At 35.9% G+C, this 19,009-nt stretch overlaps 1 protein-coding gene across 3 annotated transcripts in view; it reads right to left on the bottom strand.

Annotated features, from left to right (window-relative positions):
• ANKIB1 (ankyrin repeat and IBR domain containing 1) overlaps positions 1-19,009 on the bottom strand; it is a 97,422-nt gene that overhangs the window by 25,934 nt on the left and 52,479 nt on the right. For all 3 annotated transcript variants that reach the window (XM_032182634.1, XM_032182636.1, XM_032182635.1), the window contains exons 4-7: positions 13,528-13,710; positions 6,119-6,236; positions 2,876-3,084; positions 535-623 (exon numbers count right to left, since the gene is read on the bottom strand). In XM_032182634.1, coding sequence (XP_032038525.1) covers positions 535-623; positions 2,876-3,084; positions 6,119-6,236; positions 13,528-13,710 — 599 coding nt within the window. The remainder of the gene's footprint in view (positions 1-534; positions 624-2,875; positions 3,085-6,118; positions 6,237-13,527; positions 13,711-19,009) is intronic.

Below are 19,009 nucleotides of genomic sequence, written 5' to 3'. Positions count from 1 at the left end.
CAGATATAATTATTCCTGGGAAGTATGATTAATATTTATACTAATATAATTGTCCATGACTGATTTTTTTTTACTAGCATGACTATCTAGACTTAAAAAATTATGTAGTAATGAGAACATTACACCAGCAGAGCATTCCAGCTAAATCTACTCAGTTATTAACATTCAATGTAAAAATGCATTTTAATTGCTTTTCTGACTGAAAATGGATTTACAATGCCTAAGTTCAGTGTGCTGAACTAAGAGATGGAATTAAGCATATGCTTAACTCAGGAAGTGTGAACCCCAATGCCACCACGATGAACACACTGAGCAGATCAAGAGTAGGCTCATCTATTCACACTCATGATTGAAACATGCTTAAGAGCTTTGCTGAACTACAGCAAGCATTACATCAGTACTAAATCAGTAGATGGCCACTTTGAATGACAACTTAAATATTTAATAGGATCAAAACAGCAACTCTCTGAAACCCCTTCCCTCTTCAATATAGGAAATATGAAAGTTTCTCAAAATAAAAGTACATATACTCACGCCTCCCAGCATGCTCTGCAGAAGTCATGTCCGCAAGGCATATCCACTGGGTCTTCAAACACAGAAATATTACACATACAAATGTCACACTGTAGACGAAAAAATACTGATTAAGAAAAATCATAAAGCTTTTCATATTGTTAGCACCACAAACTAATCTGGAAAATCTCAGCAAAAACAAAAAGTACTCAATAGGGAGAAAAATCTAACTGTATACATAAAAAAAAAAAAAGGTAATTTAAGCTACAGAAATAGCTTAGAAATAGAAATGGGAAAGATTATGTATCTTTCTTTCTATACCTCCCTATCCAAACACCACATTTTGTGGTGCCTTCTGTCATGTTCTTCAGCTCAGCAAGTGCTTCATTGTGCAGAGCACTCAGACCTCAGTTTTGAGGGAAAATGGGACCTGAAGTTTGCATCAGATTCAGAGCCTGAAATAGAGTTTGGAAATCACAGAGGCTTCAGGAAATATTCAGCATGTCAAACAATCAGGTCCAAATCAAGTAGGAACAATTTGGTTGTACAACAGCAGCAACTATTTTAGGTAATAATCTACAAAAATACTATTTTTAATACATTGAATCTTTCAGTCAAAATAAAGAATGAGTTAATCTACAAATGTTCCAAAAGAAGACACCTCTGCTTCATTTTATACTACTAGGTACTGTAGAAAAAAAAACATAGAATACTGAGGCCCTTACTATGAAAATATTTATCAGGGATGACATTACTCATTGGTTATGGTTAGGCATGGAAGGTAAATGTTTCACATTCACCAAAGAACATAAGTAGATTTTTATTTCAATTGGAACTAAGATTCCATGAAAACTTACTTCAACTTTCAATACATTAGCTATTTTACACACAAAGGACAATATTTCCAAAATATTAGTTTGTTATGTGACTTTTAAGAAGCACTTGTGTTACAGCCAAAACGGAACTAAACCAAAAATGTCTGCCTCTAAATGAAGGAATTAATTGTTATTTCAGACATTTTAGCTAATTGTCTTGCCAAATTAAGTATTTTAGAAGTTGACAATGCATCAAAACTGTTCCCTATTAAATTTGTGTTTTCAATGTTGTTTAAAACATAGCTTCAAAATACATGTAAGTCAGTTAATGAAGACTTGAGTTCAGAATATCAAGTATAGAATGTGTACTGGGACAGTTTTAATTATAAGTTAGGATGCAAATGCAAAAACCGAAGGGAGTTTTACAGCTTGTGGTTTTATCTCACCTACTTTTTTTTTTCATTTGTCTGCCGATATGAGTGACTTTAGAAAAATATGTATTATTTCATAAACAACATTTTGAAAATATTATTTTGAAAGCTTTTTGCAAGATTTTTAAACAAACAGAAATACTAAATGTGTGAATCTGGATCTGGATTTAGATATACAACTACCCAGCCTGCATTGCTGGCTTAAGGACCATAAATGAAAAAAAAAAAAAAAAAGCACAATGTAAAACTAAACACATCTTTTATTATACATTTTAATTAGGAAATATTCCTGGACAATATTTCATTGCTAATGTAATTAAATGTACTACAACAATATTCCATATAGCTTCTTTTTCAACATTTTGCAATTAAAGACATAAAAGGTTTCTATGCAGGAACACAGTTGGTTTTTTTTTTATTTTTTATGTGATCTAGGGATGATCCATTTGCAAGACTGCATATAATATTCCAGAAAAAATGCTTAGGTCATGGAGCAAAAGTTTTATAATGTTGCAGCTGTGGATTATTAAAAAGAGAACTCTGTCTTCCAAAAGAACCACACTGATTTTAATGAAAGGCGCTTTCATATTTCAAATTTGCAATAGCCTTGTAAACTGCTTGAAGCAGCCCACACATAGTAAAAGTAATTATAAGCTTACAGTACACTAGTGGGCTGACATTTCAAAATGCAGACAAAGAGAATTTTGTTTTCCAAAGAAAAAATTTTCAAAAGGCAGGGTTCGCAGCACTGAGTATATTCACGGAAATGGATACAATGAAAGTGAAACATCTTGAGAAGTATGAGACGAGAAGAGAAGCTCAAAAAAGCCAAATGTACTGATGCTATTGTGTTTGCATAAAATTCTGCTCTGTGAGTGACAGCCAAGGTGAAAACAGAGCCCTTTGTATCAGCCACATGCTCAATCGTGTTATTATACAGAATATGTAAGGTGTAAACTTCTTTGTTCCCCACTTTCGGGAAGAGAAATGCCTTATATCTTTACAAATGTATTTTCCGAGCAAGATGACAATGCAGCTTTCTTGTCCACGGAGGTGTGCTATGTTTAGGCACACGCGCTTCTGCCCTGTGAGTTTCAGATCTATTTATAAACTTACCACAGCTGTCTCGATGTCTCCCGGTGACGGGCTGATTTCATCAGGGGAAGTCACAGAAGAGCGAGTAGTGCGGGGAGTTCGAGGAGAAGGCAGCGTATCCCACGCGTTGTAGCCGCTGGGAGGGGGAGTCGGCATCTGAACCCCCGAACGCTGGCAGCAGTTCTCTGGATTAGACATCCATGCTTCAAGCAACTTCTCCCTGTCCCAGTCTTCAATGATAAATATAAGCAAATATAAGCAAATGTATATGCAAAATTTGCAATTTAAATACAAAAAAAAATAATGAAATTAGCTTTATTGTCCATCTTAAAGCAAATACAGATCTTGCTTAATCATTGTTTGAAATGTTTTCGGTTGCTGATCCCTAATATTAATACTAAAGACATCTTACAAATAAAGTTTTTCCTATCAGAAATAATTTAAAGTTCTCATTTAAATATAAACCTATCAATTTCCTATATTGATTTGAATCTAAAGCCATCAACGGTACTCACAGATCAGATGAAGTAGAATTTCAAGAGGAAATTTCCCAATTTGTTCCTATCACTTAATATTTTTTTTTGAAGTTTTTACTTGTTTGTTTTTAACCTTAAGTGAAAAAAAAAATTGTTTTTAATCTTAGCTACTCACACTGGAAACTCATTTTTATAAACCAAAAGATCTGCATTGTTTTTATTGAATTTTATAATTTATACAGGAAAAGATAAACAATATTCCTTTATCATATAAATATTGAAAAAAGATGTATGTGTTCTAAGCACTGAACTTAGTAAGAATATTGCCACTGTCAAATAATGATTGCTGCCTTAACTAAAATCTGCTCCCTAATTTAAAAAGAAAACTGATCTGGACATGCTTTACTTATCTAAGCTGAACCATATCTTGGGTTAGTTTCATTTCATTTGTTTGCAGCCATGGAGCCTGAACATGTACACACTTCAATAATTATAAATGTCATTAGCATTTTGCAAATTACCTTGACCTTATAGCCTCTCAGAGAGATGCTTGCTGATGCTAACATATAGATAAAATTTGCCACATGTTTTCTTGAGCTCCTTTTGCAGGACACCTTTAAAATTAGCCAGGGTAAATACAGGGTACTGAATGGATTCCATTGTGTTTTCTTTACTAAATTATGAGTTTAATTAAAATATGAAATAGCCGTATTTGCTGAATTGCCTCTCTTTTATCCTGAAAACAATTGCTTTAGCATGAAATAGAAGAGAAACAGGAACAATGTTGAAAAAACATTTGCAAAAGAACTGAAAAGTTTTATTTATGACTGCCACAATAACATTTCTTTATCTTGGCGCGTACTCTACATACTTCTGTCTCTTAATTAAAAAAAGGGAAAAAAGCCCAACCCACTCGCAATTCTTGCAGCTTGGGTCAGTAAATTGATACAGTTCTATGATAAAAGAAAGCAAATTAGTTGGATTAAATATTACATCTGTAAACAACTAAAAGTATTACATAAGAACGTTCGTTCAAAAAATTTAAGATGTGCTTTTCACACATTAGGTGTGAATTAAGTCAAGATTTTGCATTATTCTTTTATGAATTTCAAGATCAAATGCAAAAACACTGTGATTTGGTATTTGGCATTTCCCGGTTGCCTCAAGCCTTGTAAATAGCTCAATTATTCCTTTTACTAGGCTAAACCAACTCACTGTCTTCATTTCAAAATAAAAAGAAAAAAATCTGTTTGAATAATTTCCAGTGTCTGACCACAGCTACAGGCAAAATAGCTGACTTTCTCATGACTACAAATCGTCTGTGATTTTTTCTCTACACTGGCCAGTGGCATTTAGTTACAGTTACCTCTCTAAAGCAACATCAGTAGCGTGACCTTTGCAATGCAGACTGATTCCTTCTCAACTTTCAATCACTGCTCACTAGATGCTGGCAGACATTTCTGCACACTTTACATCAACCTCATTGCTTTTGGACTTACTATGCACTGTGCTGCCAGTTTGAACAGTATTGCCATCATTTTCTTCTCCAGAGTTCTGCACAGTGTACAAAACATGCCTACCTTGTTAGTAAAATATTTCGTAATGTCCAGCCATAATGAAGTTTTCAGAGAATCCAAACTAGCATTCAAATACTGTGCATATTATAAATACCCTATAAGAATTAAACAAATAATCAATATTTAAAAACGTATGTGCAAAGACTGTGCCTTATATATGATTGGACTGGCACTGAAATTCACTGGCATAAGTTCATGATGGCCAAATTCTATATTAAAGAGAACACAGCCTATCAAAAACAATTTAAAGGAGACATGTTTAAGGTACCATACCTTCTCATGAAAGTCTGCCAAGTTTTGTGGGTTTAAGGTAATATTTTACTGTTTCACTTTTTCCACTCTCTTTTATTTTTACAGGGAATCCACGAAACTATCAGGGCACAAAAGCTTAATCCAGCAATACAGTGATGAGCATGGAAACCATTAGCTGCCTGAGTAGTCCCTTTGGCATACAGCAACAATGCAGATGCTTCAGTAAGCATAAATTTGGAATCGCTGAATGAAAGCCTAAAGCTTCCACTGAGTTTCAGAGAGATACTGTTGTCTGGAGCAAACCCACTGAATTCAGTATCTGCCTATTCTGACAAACCCAGTTTAAATTACACAGCAAGGGCACAGACTGATTTCAGTGAAATTAAACTAGTTACAGATATACAAAGAGAAAAGTACACTGTGCATTAAAGCAGTAACTGTAAAAATCCTTAAAAGGACACACGCTCATATGCTTTAAACCCTGAGGCAGTTTCCAAACATATACTACAACAGTCAGACTGCTTTTGTTATGACAAAAAAGTAAAAATAAAAATCACTTCTGATCTAGTTTTATCTACAAATATGTAATGGCAGAAAATCATGACCTGACAAAAAATAGGAAAAATGAACTTTGACATTTTTGGTACATGAAAACATGGAAGTTCTACTTCTGTGTCTCTCACTAAAGTAGGAAAGCTCTGTTTCTCCATTTTGCTTAAGTTCAAACATCTTCCACTGTAATTCCTAGTTTGAATCACTTCCCTATCAACTTGCCTGTCTGCCTCAATGCTTTTTGACATACTGCAGAACTTCTTTCTGAAGTACTGTGTGAACTATGTCCTGGTATCTGATTAACCATTACTTCTCTTTTTCTTGGGAATAAAAAGTGAACACACTCACAACTGAAATTTTGATTTTACTGAAAAGAAGTTTTTTTAGTCTTTAGGGTTTTGGATTACCATGCGCACGAAGAAGAGCTTCTGCAGTAAACAGTGGGGCTTGGAGCATGTCAGCAGATTCCACTATCAGCATATCCTTGAGCTTTCGCAGATCCTGAAGTCTTAGCCCCTCGTATGGCTTTGAGGAGAAGGAGAAAGATAATTTATGTCTGGTGGTGCTTTCCAGTTAGTCTCTAATTCCCCAGTAAAATGAAAACATTCAAAGCAGTTACAGACAATTATCTCAACTGTGAGGTAAGATGTGGCAGAATTTATTTATCATACAAACCTATATGGAAACACTGTTATTTTCTAATACTTAGAGAATTATCTTCCTACATTTCCAAATACAGGAAACAGCATTTCTAGAGTACTCAGTTATAATTGGAGGCCACATTCCAATGCTGAACTAGCCTAACACAGCTCTCTCTCTCAATCTCTCCCCTCCTCCCCCCAGTCCTCTCAAAAAAGCTGGATTTTCACAGAATACAATTAAATTTTGAAGTGATTAAAATTCAGATATTGAGGCATTCATATCAGAATTCATGAGTAGAGTTGAACTAAGTATCAGGATAACATACGTTGCATACAGATCTCTGACATTATGCATGAATTGAGACGCATTAACTTTGAATTCATCTGGAGGAGGATACATTGAGATGTTAGACAGTAAGAAGTTTATGAAAGGATTGGGTACAGATCTTTTGAGGTAATACCCACTTTCACATAAGTAGAGAAGTCAGTATAAAATAGACCAGAAATGCAGTTAGAGGCTGGGGATGAAGATACCAAAACTCTCTGAGAAACAGAGGCCATTCCCTTATTATAGCATTAAAAAAGGTCAAATTTAAAAGACAAATAGACTATAATTTTAGGACACTGAATTATTCCAGCCAAGATACTGGAGATGCATACACATGTTTTTCAGACTAATTTTTAAAAATAACAAAGGAAGAACATGACAGCAAGTAATATACTTGTTAGTTTTGATCAGGGAAAATGCCCAGAAGGTAGAAAAACAAGTGGGAGGACATACAAAGAGAATGGATGCAGAAGGGACTGTAAATGATTTATTCTTATATGGACTGGTTTAATTTAGATAAATGAAAGCAAACAAAAGATTTAAAGCATTTGACGTAACACTGATTCGTTACGGGACTAACTAGGCATTTGGCCACCAAATAGCAAGTGTCTTCAGCAATTTGGGGAGAAAGGACACAGAGTAGCAGTGATAGCAGATAACCACAGTTCAGACCATGTATCATTAGTATTTATTATTTATATATCGATGCTATGTAGAGCACACTCAAAGACCCTCCAGTGCTACATAATATGCGCACACACAGGTGTGCATACATGCACAGAAGAAGCAGAAGACTGGTTCTGTCCTTGGAAGTTGACAGCCTAAGTAAAAGTCTATTGTGTGCATAACCTTTTGAGGATAACAAGCAGGAGGCATAAAAGATGGGGAGAAATGGATACCTGAACTTCTAAATGATTTCCTTCTTTTGAGAAAACATAACATGCTTCCTACATTCTGGGTATCATAATAAACTCTATAAAATGCACCTAGAAGCATAGCTGCTGGCTGTGACCTCTTCTCTTAGGTAGTCAGTAACATACACTGGAACTTCTTAATGTTAGAGATTGGCAAGAGTAATGCTGCCACAAACCTGCACTGGGTCCTTGGCTTTTTTTGAGAAAGCACGAATAGCTTAAGAGAAATGGACTGTGAGTGTCCTGACCTTTATCTTGATTGCCCAAGTCCAGGGAGTTTCTCTGTGTCCTCCCATTGCTGATCATGCATGACACAGTAAAGGGCAATCTGAACGCTAATGGCTTGAATTGAAATAAATCCGGACCACTTGATTCATAGCATGCTGGAATTTGACTGACCTACTTCGTTTCTTACAAAAGAGATCATTTATAAAAACATGTCAGAAAGACAGGGATACAAACAGCTGGGTGCCTGAATGATTATAATTGCACAAATATGCTGCAAAAAAATGGAGCAATGAGTAAATCGTTTTGACAGAGTCTGAACTTCAGTTTGAATTACAATTGTGAAATAAGTAGCTTTGTCAGCCCAACAGTCTTCACTTCTTGAAGAACACATATATCATAAAAAGACTTATCTTTCCTGTTAAACCTGCAACACAAATGCATATTTTACGACCTCGTATTTTACCCAGAACTGCAGATATGTTCAAAATTACATTTAATTGATTGGTTCTAGGTCAAACATTGGCAATTATCTTCCTTCAGTAACAGACTATTATATTATCTAAGCTGGAGCGTTCCTCACAACCCAGCAGGGATTTTTGGATCCTGAAGTTTTTAAGAATCTCTAATTTTATCTTTCTGAGCAATGAGAGAAATATTTCTTAAGAATGTGTTTGAAACTTTAGATTATTTTTTTTACATAAAATAACACATGAGCTCACAGAAGAAGCCAAAAGAAAGGAAATTCTAGGCTGGCACTATTAAGTAGCTTATTCTAGAAATTCCAGAGTGAAGGCTTTATACAATCAGAACCCTTAAAAATGTTCTTGTCTACAAGACATGGTCTTGTGGAGACTTGTGAAGACATAATAGTTAGTTATAAGGATGTATATTCATTATATAATCCCATAAATATGTTTTTTATCTACTTAATTTATTTAACTACTTCTACACTTATGACTTCTTTCTGCATTGCCATAAAGAATTTGAATTCCAGATCATGATGCTCAGAGACGTCCTTTAACATTTGTTTACAAGGCAGTTCTTTATTGATAATTGCTATGAAAAATGCATTGTTCAGTATTTAGCCCTATTTAACAGGGTAATGATTTTGGAATGTATTGTTTGGGTACTACTTTAACCCATTGTGAGCTTCTCATTACAGATTTCAACACTCATATTCTCTCTAAGCCTTCTTTTTAACTACCTTCCTCTCAAAATTTTATCACTAATATTTAGACATCATAAATTATATCATTTTTTTCTCCTAAAACAATTTTTAATACATGAGCAGAAGATCATTTTAGCAGCTCATTTCAAAGTATTATTATTTCCTTCATCTTTAAAGTACCATTAAAGTAGACAAGGGCAAAGCCACTCTTTGCTACAGCGTTGACTGTATAATTAAATGGTGTCAAATACACTTTATGTAAATATCTTCTTTCATGGGTGGATGGGATTCTGCAGTTAATGGAGTAATACATTTTAAAAATTATCTATACTTCATTTGTTCAAGTAGAAGTATATGTACTATATATGTATGTTTATATCTTAACTACCTACAGCCATGTTCTCTCTTTTCACTTAATAATTCTCTGTCTGTAAAGTACATCTTAATTGTTTTAAGATAACTCTTGGTATTTTCATACTTGCATTATATAATTATGGCATTAATTCTGGAAAATGAAGAAAACCATTCCAGTTACCACAGGCTCAATAAATCTGTGATACACCATTACTAGTGTGTTGCTACAGTATCCAGTGACACGTAAGTAAAATGAACAAAGAAATTATATACTTTGCTATTACACAGTGTATTTTTCTGAGGCTGACAGAGAGCCAAAATTGTTCCGGATGATCTGCTCTGATCTACTGCTCATTCCCAGGTGTTTCTTATGTAAGTTTTAAACACTGCATGATGTGATTGGAATGAAGGTGCTTGTTGTCTTCCAGGCATACATCACAAACACAATTATGCTTTTGTGCTTGAATAAACAGAAAACTAGAAGACTGTGCAAATAAAATAACCAAAATCTATGAAAGCAGTTTAAAAATTATCAGTCTTGGTTTATATTATTTAGTGTAACTCCAATGACATTTAAAAGATAAACTTACACTTTCTACAGAAGTTAATTGTCTCTCATAGTTCATAGGAGAACGTTCATTAACAAAGCAGGAGAAAATAATCAAGACAAAGAAAGTCATCTGACATATACTCCTGGCTTGTTTTCTAATAACCTTTCCACTGCCCACACAACATCATTGATGGATCTTTTTTTTCTACAGCTAACTACAGTGATGACAGTCACTCTTTATAGTCCGTACTTAAAATACTTAAGCACTTCTATTTTATATAGGGAAATGCAGATTATGCGTTTGTTGGTACATTCCTTTTCTTCTATATTGCACTTTGTGGAAACATACCTAGCAGAGTCATGTTTGTGTTTCTAAAGGACCCTTTTGCTTGAACTGCTTTCTCCAATTTGCTCATAAAAAATGCTTGTGGTGTGCTAAAAATGAAGCAAACTAGACATGTTACTTAAAAAAATGTTCAGGTATCACCATAGCAAAATGAAATTTTAAGAGGCTGGGTAATTGTATGACAGAAATGGATTTTATTCAGAAACCCCACTCAGTGGAGTAAACTGAAGTGCTGGAAGATGGACAGTTCTTTGCTGTCAGGTTATGAAACTTGAAATGTGAAAACTTGATCTGCTCAGTATTTCTTACAAGCTTGAGAACCTCTGTAATCTTAAAGAAAGGCATGTGCAAGTTATTTTTTCTACTGTTGCAAGAGTTTCAATTCTAAACATGAACACTTACATAACTCCTTAGTAATATTTCAATGTGAAGAACAACATAAGCTGTCTCTTAACCTCAGAGACAACACTCTTTTACTACTCTGAACGTATGCACTTAATTCAATGACACTACACAGAGCACTACATAAGTCTTTTGGTCTGTATGAAGAAGAGTGATTATTTTCTGCTGTAAGCATGGTAGGTCTGGCAGGGGAGGTATTAGGTACTATCACTCCAGATTCTGCTGTGTATATCCTAAACACTGGAGCTAAGCTTCTTTGGCTGTTTTGCCTGGGAAGAAGTCCTATTTGTTGTTTTCAAATCTTTTATTTTTTCCTCTAACCTTCAATCAAGAGATAAATGACTTTGAAAATGCACTTTCGGGTGTTACAAATATTTGCTCTTTAAAAATTAAATTTTCATGTCTCAGAAAGATGTTGAAGGACATCACTGAACAACTGTCATCTTAATGTTATGTTAAGAAAACATCTTGCATACTCCTTTCCCTCAGTGTGTATTTTTTATTTTTAAAAATGAACTTGAGACAAAGAAGTACAGGACCATCTTTGAGGGGCAAATATGGGTAAGCATTCTGTGTAAGAATTTCAGACTACTCATCATGCCCCATCAAGGTGACAGCTGCAGGCATCGCTACAGCCAGTGGTAAGAGCAACCTTCACTGCCTATCCCAGGCATTTGCCCCCATGCCTGGGGAATCCAGATGTATTCTCATTTGGATTGCAGTTCAGTGCCAGTCTTTCTAAGGCTGTTTTTTTTGTTTGTTTGTTTGTTTTGTTTTGTTTTTTTTTTAATTATTATTTTTGCTGACTCCAAGGGATAAGATTGAAAGATGGACTTCCCCTGGCTGCACTATCCTGGCATGTTTCTAGTGCTAGCACTTGTGCTGTTACAGCTACACAAGAAGTCTGAGAACCTTTTGCACTGCAAAGTCACAAGTAAAGGATAAAAAAAAAAAAAAAAGAGAGACTATGAAGGCTGAATTACTCTATGTGAAACCCCAAGTCCATCAATTGGTGTACCAAATTCCATGCTGACATTTTTTGGCTTGTGAATCTTTAGAATACTTGGGAAGGCTGCCCTGGTATGTCAGATGGACCTAGGTCTGCAGGCCTGCCTTCACTTCAGTTCTCACGCTCAGCAGCTTTGCTAGAGACAAGTCAAACGAGGAACAGAACTGTGTCTTTGAATTGTCTCAGTGAAGTGAACCCAAGTAAACATAATTACCTTTGTACTTTAGTCCCTTGTAACTAGAAGTCTTTAAGTTGATTTGGCTCTGAGTACCTGCCTTGAACAATCACGAGGCATTATTTTCTCTAGCTGAAAAGCTTGTTCAAGTGGTTCCTGACTTGCTCCACCCCTATCTGTAAGTTTACTATTCTCTTAGCTGTGTTACAACCCCATGACATACATATAACGATAAAAATGATTCAGGTTAAATAAAAAAATTACATATTACCACTCTCAAAGACTTTTTCTTCTTTTAAGCCAAATCATTGCTATGATGCAGCCGATAGCATAACCATCCAAATTGTCCCATATATACGATCAAAGGAGTGATCAACTGCAATCGTGGCAGGAAATAGCAGCAGTCTTTTAAAGTGGCTTTGCCAACAAAGAAAATATAATTTCAAACTAGCTTCATATAATAAATATAATTTCAAATGTAACTTCAACACTTTGGGTGTCTCTATAGGGGAGTATTCAGAGAAACTAATGTCAGTTAATTACATTTGTTATTTCAATGCACAATTAAAGCATATTAAACCTCATCTCAAAACTTCTCATCTAGGAGTAAACAACTTAATTAAGCTTGTTTAGATTTGAATTTATTCAAGAAAATTAGTCAGAAAATTAACTGAACAGTACAAAGACTCTTACTTTCCAACAGAATTGACCTTGCCTGGCATTCTTCAGGAAAACAGCTGATGTGATCTGAACATACTCCTATCTAAACCTGAATGACTTTTTTATTATCAGGCCATAAGTAGACTGAACTAGTAAAATATATGTGCTATTTACGATGGGAGGAGCCATACAGAAATCTATTGTCCTTAAATTTATGTAGATTTACTTCAAAATATTTACTGAATTGTGTAATTTATCTACATATTCTTATTTAGACTTTTAGTTAATCAAAATCTGATAGTGGATGGGGGAGGCAACTTTTGGTCAGAATCTTTTGGGTTAAGTTATCTTTAGTTACACTAAAAAAATTAGCAAATCACAGTCTAATATAAGGCATAGCAGAATTCAAGCAAATTTGTATGAGTTTATATCTCCTCCAAAAACTGACTTTAAAATAACATACCCTGTTATTATTTGTTTTCCTTACAAGTTCTGGTATGCAGTAGCTTCAGACATCATGTTATAAAACAAGAAAGAAAATGCACTGTTTTGAAATCCTGTGCTACTTAGCTGCTTTTTGGTAACATTGAAGCCAACGTCAGTCTAGGAAGATCGATCAGAATGTTTTTCCTATTCTGTCCCACAGATTTTCTCCTTTTCAGAATTTCTCCTGTTCTCACTTTTTGACAGAAAGGGATCTTAAGAAATAAAAATCTGTAAAAACTTTGTTTTAGAGAGATCGTTTCCCAGCTTACTGGCCTCGCCTCACTGCATTTCCTCTAGCCTTACAGCTTGCAACACATCCAAGAAAGTCTGTGTAAACAAGCATAGGAGTAAAACTTCTCTTTAGATTTGACAATAGATTTGTTACTTTCTCCAAGTTTAACTTGAAAGATACAAAGAGCTGTGTTAAAATCAAATGTTTTCCATATATACAGTACAAAGTGGAGTACCTGCTGAGTATTTCACAGATTTCTGTCACAGTGTAACTGCTACAAATATAAATGTGTAAAATACAACAGACTTAGAGTATTCTCTAACCTCTTTTTTGTCTAAAGCAGCATATTCAGCTTCAATGCTTTCAGCTTCGGGATCACGTGAAAATACCATTCGAGATTCCAGGTTAAGAGCCAGCTCTTTGTGGTGCTGTTTCTCTGCACAGTCACATGGGGTATCTTTATTTTCGTTTTCTGCAAACAAATCTCCACCATGTTTTACTAGAAGCTGAAAAATAAAACATCAAGGTAAACAGTTATTAATCACCAGCTCTAATAGCTCCCTGAAGAAATGGCATGTCATTCAAGAAGAGAATAAAAAAATATGAGCAAGAAAACAGAAAAAAGGGACAAATTTAATAGCAATTGCCTTTGAGAAACAAAGATTCTGTCATGACATAGTTATTATATAATAATTTGATAAAACATTCATTAACTATTGGATTATTAATAGATTAAATTATTATAACTGTTATTAAATAAATTACTGCTTGATTTCACTTATAATTATACTGCAATTCCATGGAACCACAACATCTCTGACATACATTACAAGGCAATGCTGCACAATACATCTCTGTTAGGGTTTGAATACTGAAGTTCTGCTGCTGCTAAGGTCAATGCTCCGCAGAAAATGAGGGGCCTGAGTTCATCAAGCACATGGCAAAATGAAGCTGCAGCCACCATTAAATATTCTTTGTATGTGGGTATAACTCCACCATTCTTCACAACACTGACCTGGTACAAAAAAGATAGGGATCTGCTGGAAAGGGTCCAGTGGAGGGCCACAAAGATTATACAGGGCCTGAAGCATTTCCCCTGTGAGGAAAGGCTGAGAGACCTGGGTCTCTTCAGTCCTGAGAAAAGAAGACTGAGGGGAGATCTTATCAATGTTTAGACAGAGGGATTTGGCCAACCTCTTTTCAGTGGTTTATGGGGACAGGACAAGAATCAATGGCCACAAAATGGGTCACAAGAAGTTCTGCACCAACATGTGAAAGGACTTCTTCACAGTGAGGGTGATGAGCACTGGGACAGGCTGCCCAGGGAGGTTGTGGAGTCTCCTTCTCTGGAGATATTCAAGGCCCGTTTGGATGCCTACCTGGGCAACCTGCTCTAGGAAGCCTGCTTTGGCAGGGGGGGTGGACCTGATGATCTCTTGAGGTCCCTTCCAACCTCTGTAAATCTCTGATTCTGTGACCCACTGGTGGTGACAGAACATGGGAGGATCCTCAGATAGGAGGGAAGATGGGGCACCAGTTCACAGACAGCACGCAACACTACTGGTTTACAGACATGTAAATGGTACTGTAAGCACACATGCTGGGTCACACCAAGCTTATCAACGCTCGATATAAAACATAGCCTTGTATAGTGCCATTTCACCAGCCTTGACTCTAACCAGTAACCACCTAGAAATAAAGTTTCTCGATAATAAACACTACTTGTGCTGCTCTCAGTATCTTGGCAAACTCATCTCCTGCTATAAGCTGATCTGATATAAGAAAGGACAGCAAACACCACGGATTTTAAAGGCCAAGAGTGGATCGTTTAGCTGATTTATTATGACATCTTTATAATAAATGTTAAACTTTTAATGATGGAGAGCTCAAGACAATCATTTGCTACTAAAATGATTCATCTTATTTCTAAATAAAACTAAAATCTATAAACATTATCTTGCTTTCAGATCATGATGGCTATAACAACTCTATCCCGTACTGCAAGGATATTTTAAAGCACAGGTTGTAATTTTTATACTTCTAGAAAATAAAAGGTCCACAAATGGATCTGTTCTCCACAAAACCTTTTTGATTGTGATCAGTTACTTCTTACTTTTCTCTTCAACATACTGTATTTCTTTATCTGTCACAATAAAATATCTGGAATTATTCAGAGAATCAGAGAATGGTTTGGGTTGGAAGACACCTTAAAGATCACCCACTTCTACCCGCCCTGCCATGGGCTGGGACACCTCCCACCAGACAAGGTTGTTCAAAGCCCCATCCAGCCTGGCCTTGAACACCTCCAGGGATGGGGCATCCACAGCTTCTCTGGGCAGCCTGTGCCAGGGCCTCACCACCCTCAGAGTAAAGAATTTCTTACTTATACCTAAAGCTATCCTTTTTCAGTGTAAAACCATTACCAGTTGACCTGTCACTAGAGTCTCTTCCCCATCTTGTAGATTCTTGTAGATTCTCTGAAAAAAATTCCTGTGTTCTCCAAAATAAAAAGAAAGCAAAACCAAAAAATACTGCAAACTAGTAAACTAACAAGATTTAGTTGAGTTAGATATTAGCATCATCAAGCATGACACCGTGTTTTCTCTTCATAGCAGAGTATCAGGTAGAAAAAAAGATAACACTGGGGTAATTATCAAGATATCCAGCCTACAGGTACCTTGCAATTCTTTTCGAATGTAACATTGCAAAAGCCTTAACTTGAGTTTCACATTCTATCTATACATTTTAAACTTTAACAGAAATTTACCTGAAGGAACTAAGACACCTTCTGAAGAAGAAAAATAACAAATAATCTTGAAAGAACACTCAATAGACCTATGAAGTTCAAGATCTAATTTGCAAGATGAGGAATACGAAAATTGACAAGATGTTAAAAATGATACCATATTTCTTTGGTACCACTGTTAAAAAGGCTCGTGTCTGCTAAGAAATGAAAAGGAGACTAATAATTTAAATGATCCCATTAAGAATTTAGATAATAAAAAATGCCATTTAACATGCCAAATATGCTGTGATAGAGTGGAATATATCTGCATGAAATAAAATCTGTTCAGCATGAAGGTCAAGCCTTTTTTTTTTTGTTGTTGTTCAGCATTTAGAGGTAAGCACATTAACTTTGCCCAACTTATCTTTAGCAATGTGTTCCACACAGCTGTTCTGCTCTGAGAAGAAATGTAATGCATGTGAATGGAGAAGTATCAAGGCTGCACATTTGATTATCAGCTCTGAACAACTCAACTAGTAGGCGGTTCACCCACAAGACAGCATGTTTTTTTTTCCCTTTCCTTATGTGGGTATAGGGGGGATAGAAGTTATAAGGCTGGTGTTTTCCTGGAAAGTTACGGAAAAACAAGGAAACAATTAAAAATTAATTTTGATTTGAAGTGACAGTAATGATGCAAAACCAGGCAAGCAATGGAGAAAAAAAGCAAAATGCACTCCTGGGATTCTAAGTTACCTTCAACTTATTGGAGAGAGGGAAAAAACTTGTGGATTACGCAATTCAGTTTTCCATCTCTCTCACTCTCTCTTTTTTTTTGTTAAGATTTTTAATTCTCAAATACTCTCAGGAGTAAAGGGATCACTGTTAAATTCATTCACTAAGCTCTGTTTCCTGCTTTTCATAATGTAGTGTTCCTGCTCATAATCCTGTTCCTGTTGAAAAAGTTAAAAGGACAACGGACAACACTGGAGGACTTAAAATATCTCATACAGTAATCATAGGATACAAGATCCTCTACTATGGAAGGGCACCTAATGAAGTTTGAACTGAGGGGTCGAGTAGAATACTCTTTTCAGAAAACATGTTTCTGAAGTAGAAAACGTAGTCCATGCATTGGCACTACATAACTGAATCCAAATTCTGGCAAATAACAGTCCATGTGGATCAGACTGTAAATCCTTCTTCAAAGACAAACTGAAAGCAAATCAGACTCACAATGGTTTAGTCAACTTAACACTGCATATTGTAATAATAACATAAACCAGTTCATATGGTTAAATGGGGAACAGTCAAGTAATTGGCTTAATTTAATGAACCGTATCACAGACAGTGAGAAATAAAATGATAATTTGTGAAGAAACACAAAGCATGAACTTTTGTGATGAGGTTAAAACCAATTGATTTTACAGTCTAGACTTAAAAGTTGCAGCCCAGCTCCAGAACCCCAATTTACTCCACAGTGAGCGTGATTCCTTCCAAAATCATCATCTTTTAACTATGTGAGCACAATTGCTTCGTGCTCTTGAAATTTAATCTTTTGGATAACAGTGTCTACTTCTAATACCACTGTATAACCCCATCTGGAGCCATAAAGGCAGCATGATTGAGGCAAACAACTCCTTGCTCCTTGTAAATCCTTTGTAAATCTAAAGTCTAAGTTACCTGGGGATTTCAAGTGTAAGTGTAATAGCTACAAAAGACCAAGGAATAGGAGCTGCTCTAGAAAATGCAACTATTCTTTCTTTTTGAAGGATTTAACAATATGGGTCCAACTGCTGGCAGTTTACAAATCAGTGTAATAGATAAAATATTTCACGAATATGAGTAAGCAAGCTCCTAAGTGCCAGAAATTAAAATATGTTGGAAACTGTTTGCTAAATGTTTCTTCTGTTTATCTCTTCTTTACCAGATGCAACCATTCTTATGTCAAACCATTTCATGTGAGCTTTATTTTGTTTTCACTGACTTTGGCTAGAAGAGGTTGATGAGTGCTAAATCCTGATACATCTCATTGTCTGCTAGGACACACACATTCATCATTTAAACAATAATGTTTAAAAACAAATGGATCTTCTTGGGGAATGCTAGATAGAACAACTGTGATTGAAAATCTTTGTAGCTAGAATTTATCAGGCAGCTGGATCGGACAAGTGGTATTAAAAAATAGGATGAGAGAAAAGTACATGATCTTCTGCAATCCATAATTTTCTCTGTTTGTCCAATCTAAAAAAGAATTAAAAGTTGACTGTCAACTTAAAAGCAGTGTTTACTCAGAGCAAGGACACAACCTGATGCTTGTTTACAAATTAGTTGCATCAAGAGGCACTATCACAGAATCACAGAATGGTTTGGGTTGGAAGACACCTTAACATCACTCAGTTCCAAGCCCTCTGCCATGGGCAGGGACACCTCCCATCAGACCAGGTTGTTCAAAGCCCCATCCAGCCTGGCCTTGAATGCCTCCAGGGATGGGGCAGCCACAGCTTCTCTGGGCAGCCTGTGCCAGGGCCTCACCACCCTCAGAGTAAAGAATTTCCTCCTAGTGTCTAATCTAAACCTATCCTCTTTTAGTTTAAGGCCATTTCCCCTTGTCCTGTCATTATCTACCCAAGTCAAGAGAGGAGATTTCTCCAAGCTGAACATCCCCAGCTGTCTCATTTCTTCATAGGAAGTCGATCATATAACCATACAAATGAGGAAAGATGTAGTTGTAGCTGTAGTTGACAGGAAGAGTCAGGCAATACTGTTGTGCAATTCAGTTACTGTGCACATTAATTAGCTGGATTTGAGTATAATTCAGCTAGAAAAGACTGTGACCTGCCTCCCTGGTGAAACTTGGGACATGTGTAAGTAATTTCTAGGGAAGTGCTGAAGACAAACTGCTAGCATGGAGCTTGCAGAGCAGTAACAACATGGCGCAGAGAGGCCATAGGGGCAAGATTTAGGAGGTTAAATAACAGAACATAGTAGCAGCATCCTGTTAACTCTTCTTATAACTAAGGGACCAGACAGCCAGAGGCTTACATTATAGCATAGAAAACATCACAGGGAAGCAGTTTCCA

Source organism: Aythya fuligula, chromosome 2 (assembly GCF_009819795.1).
Source record: "Aythya fuligula isolate bAytFul2 chromosome 2, bAytFul2.pri, whole genome shotgun sequence".
Taxonomy (NCBI): Eukaryota; Metazoa; Chordata; class Aves; order Anseriformes; family Anatidae; genus Aythya; species Aythya fuligula.
This window is presented reverse-complemented; position numbering and strand designations above follow the sequence as displayed.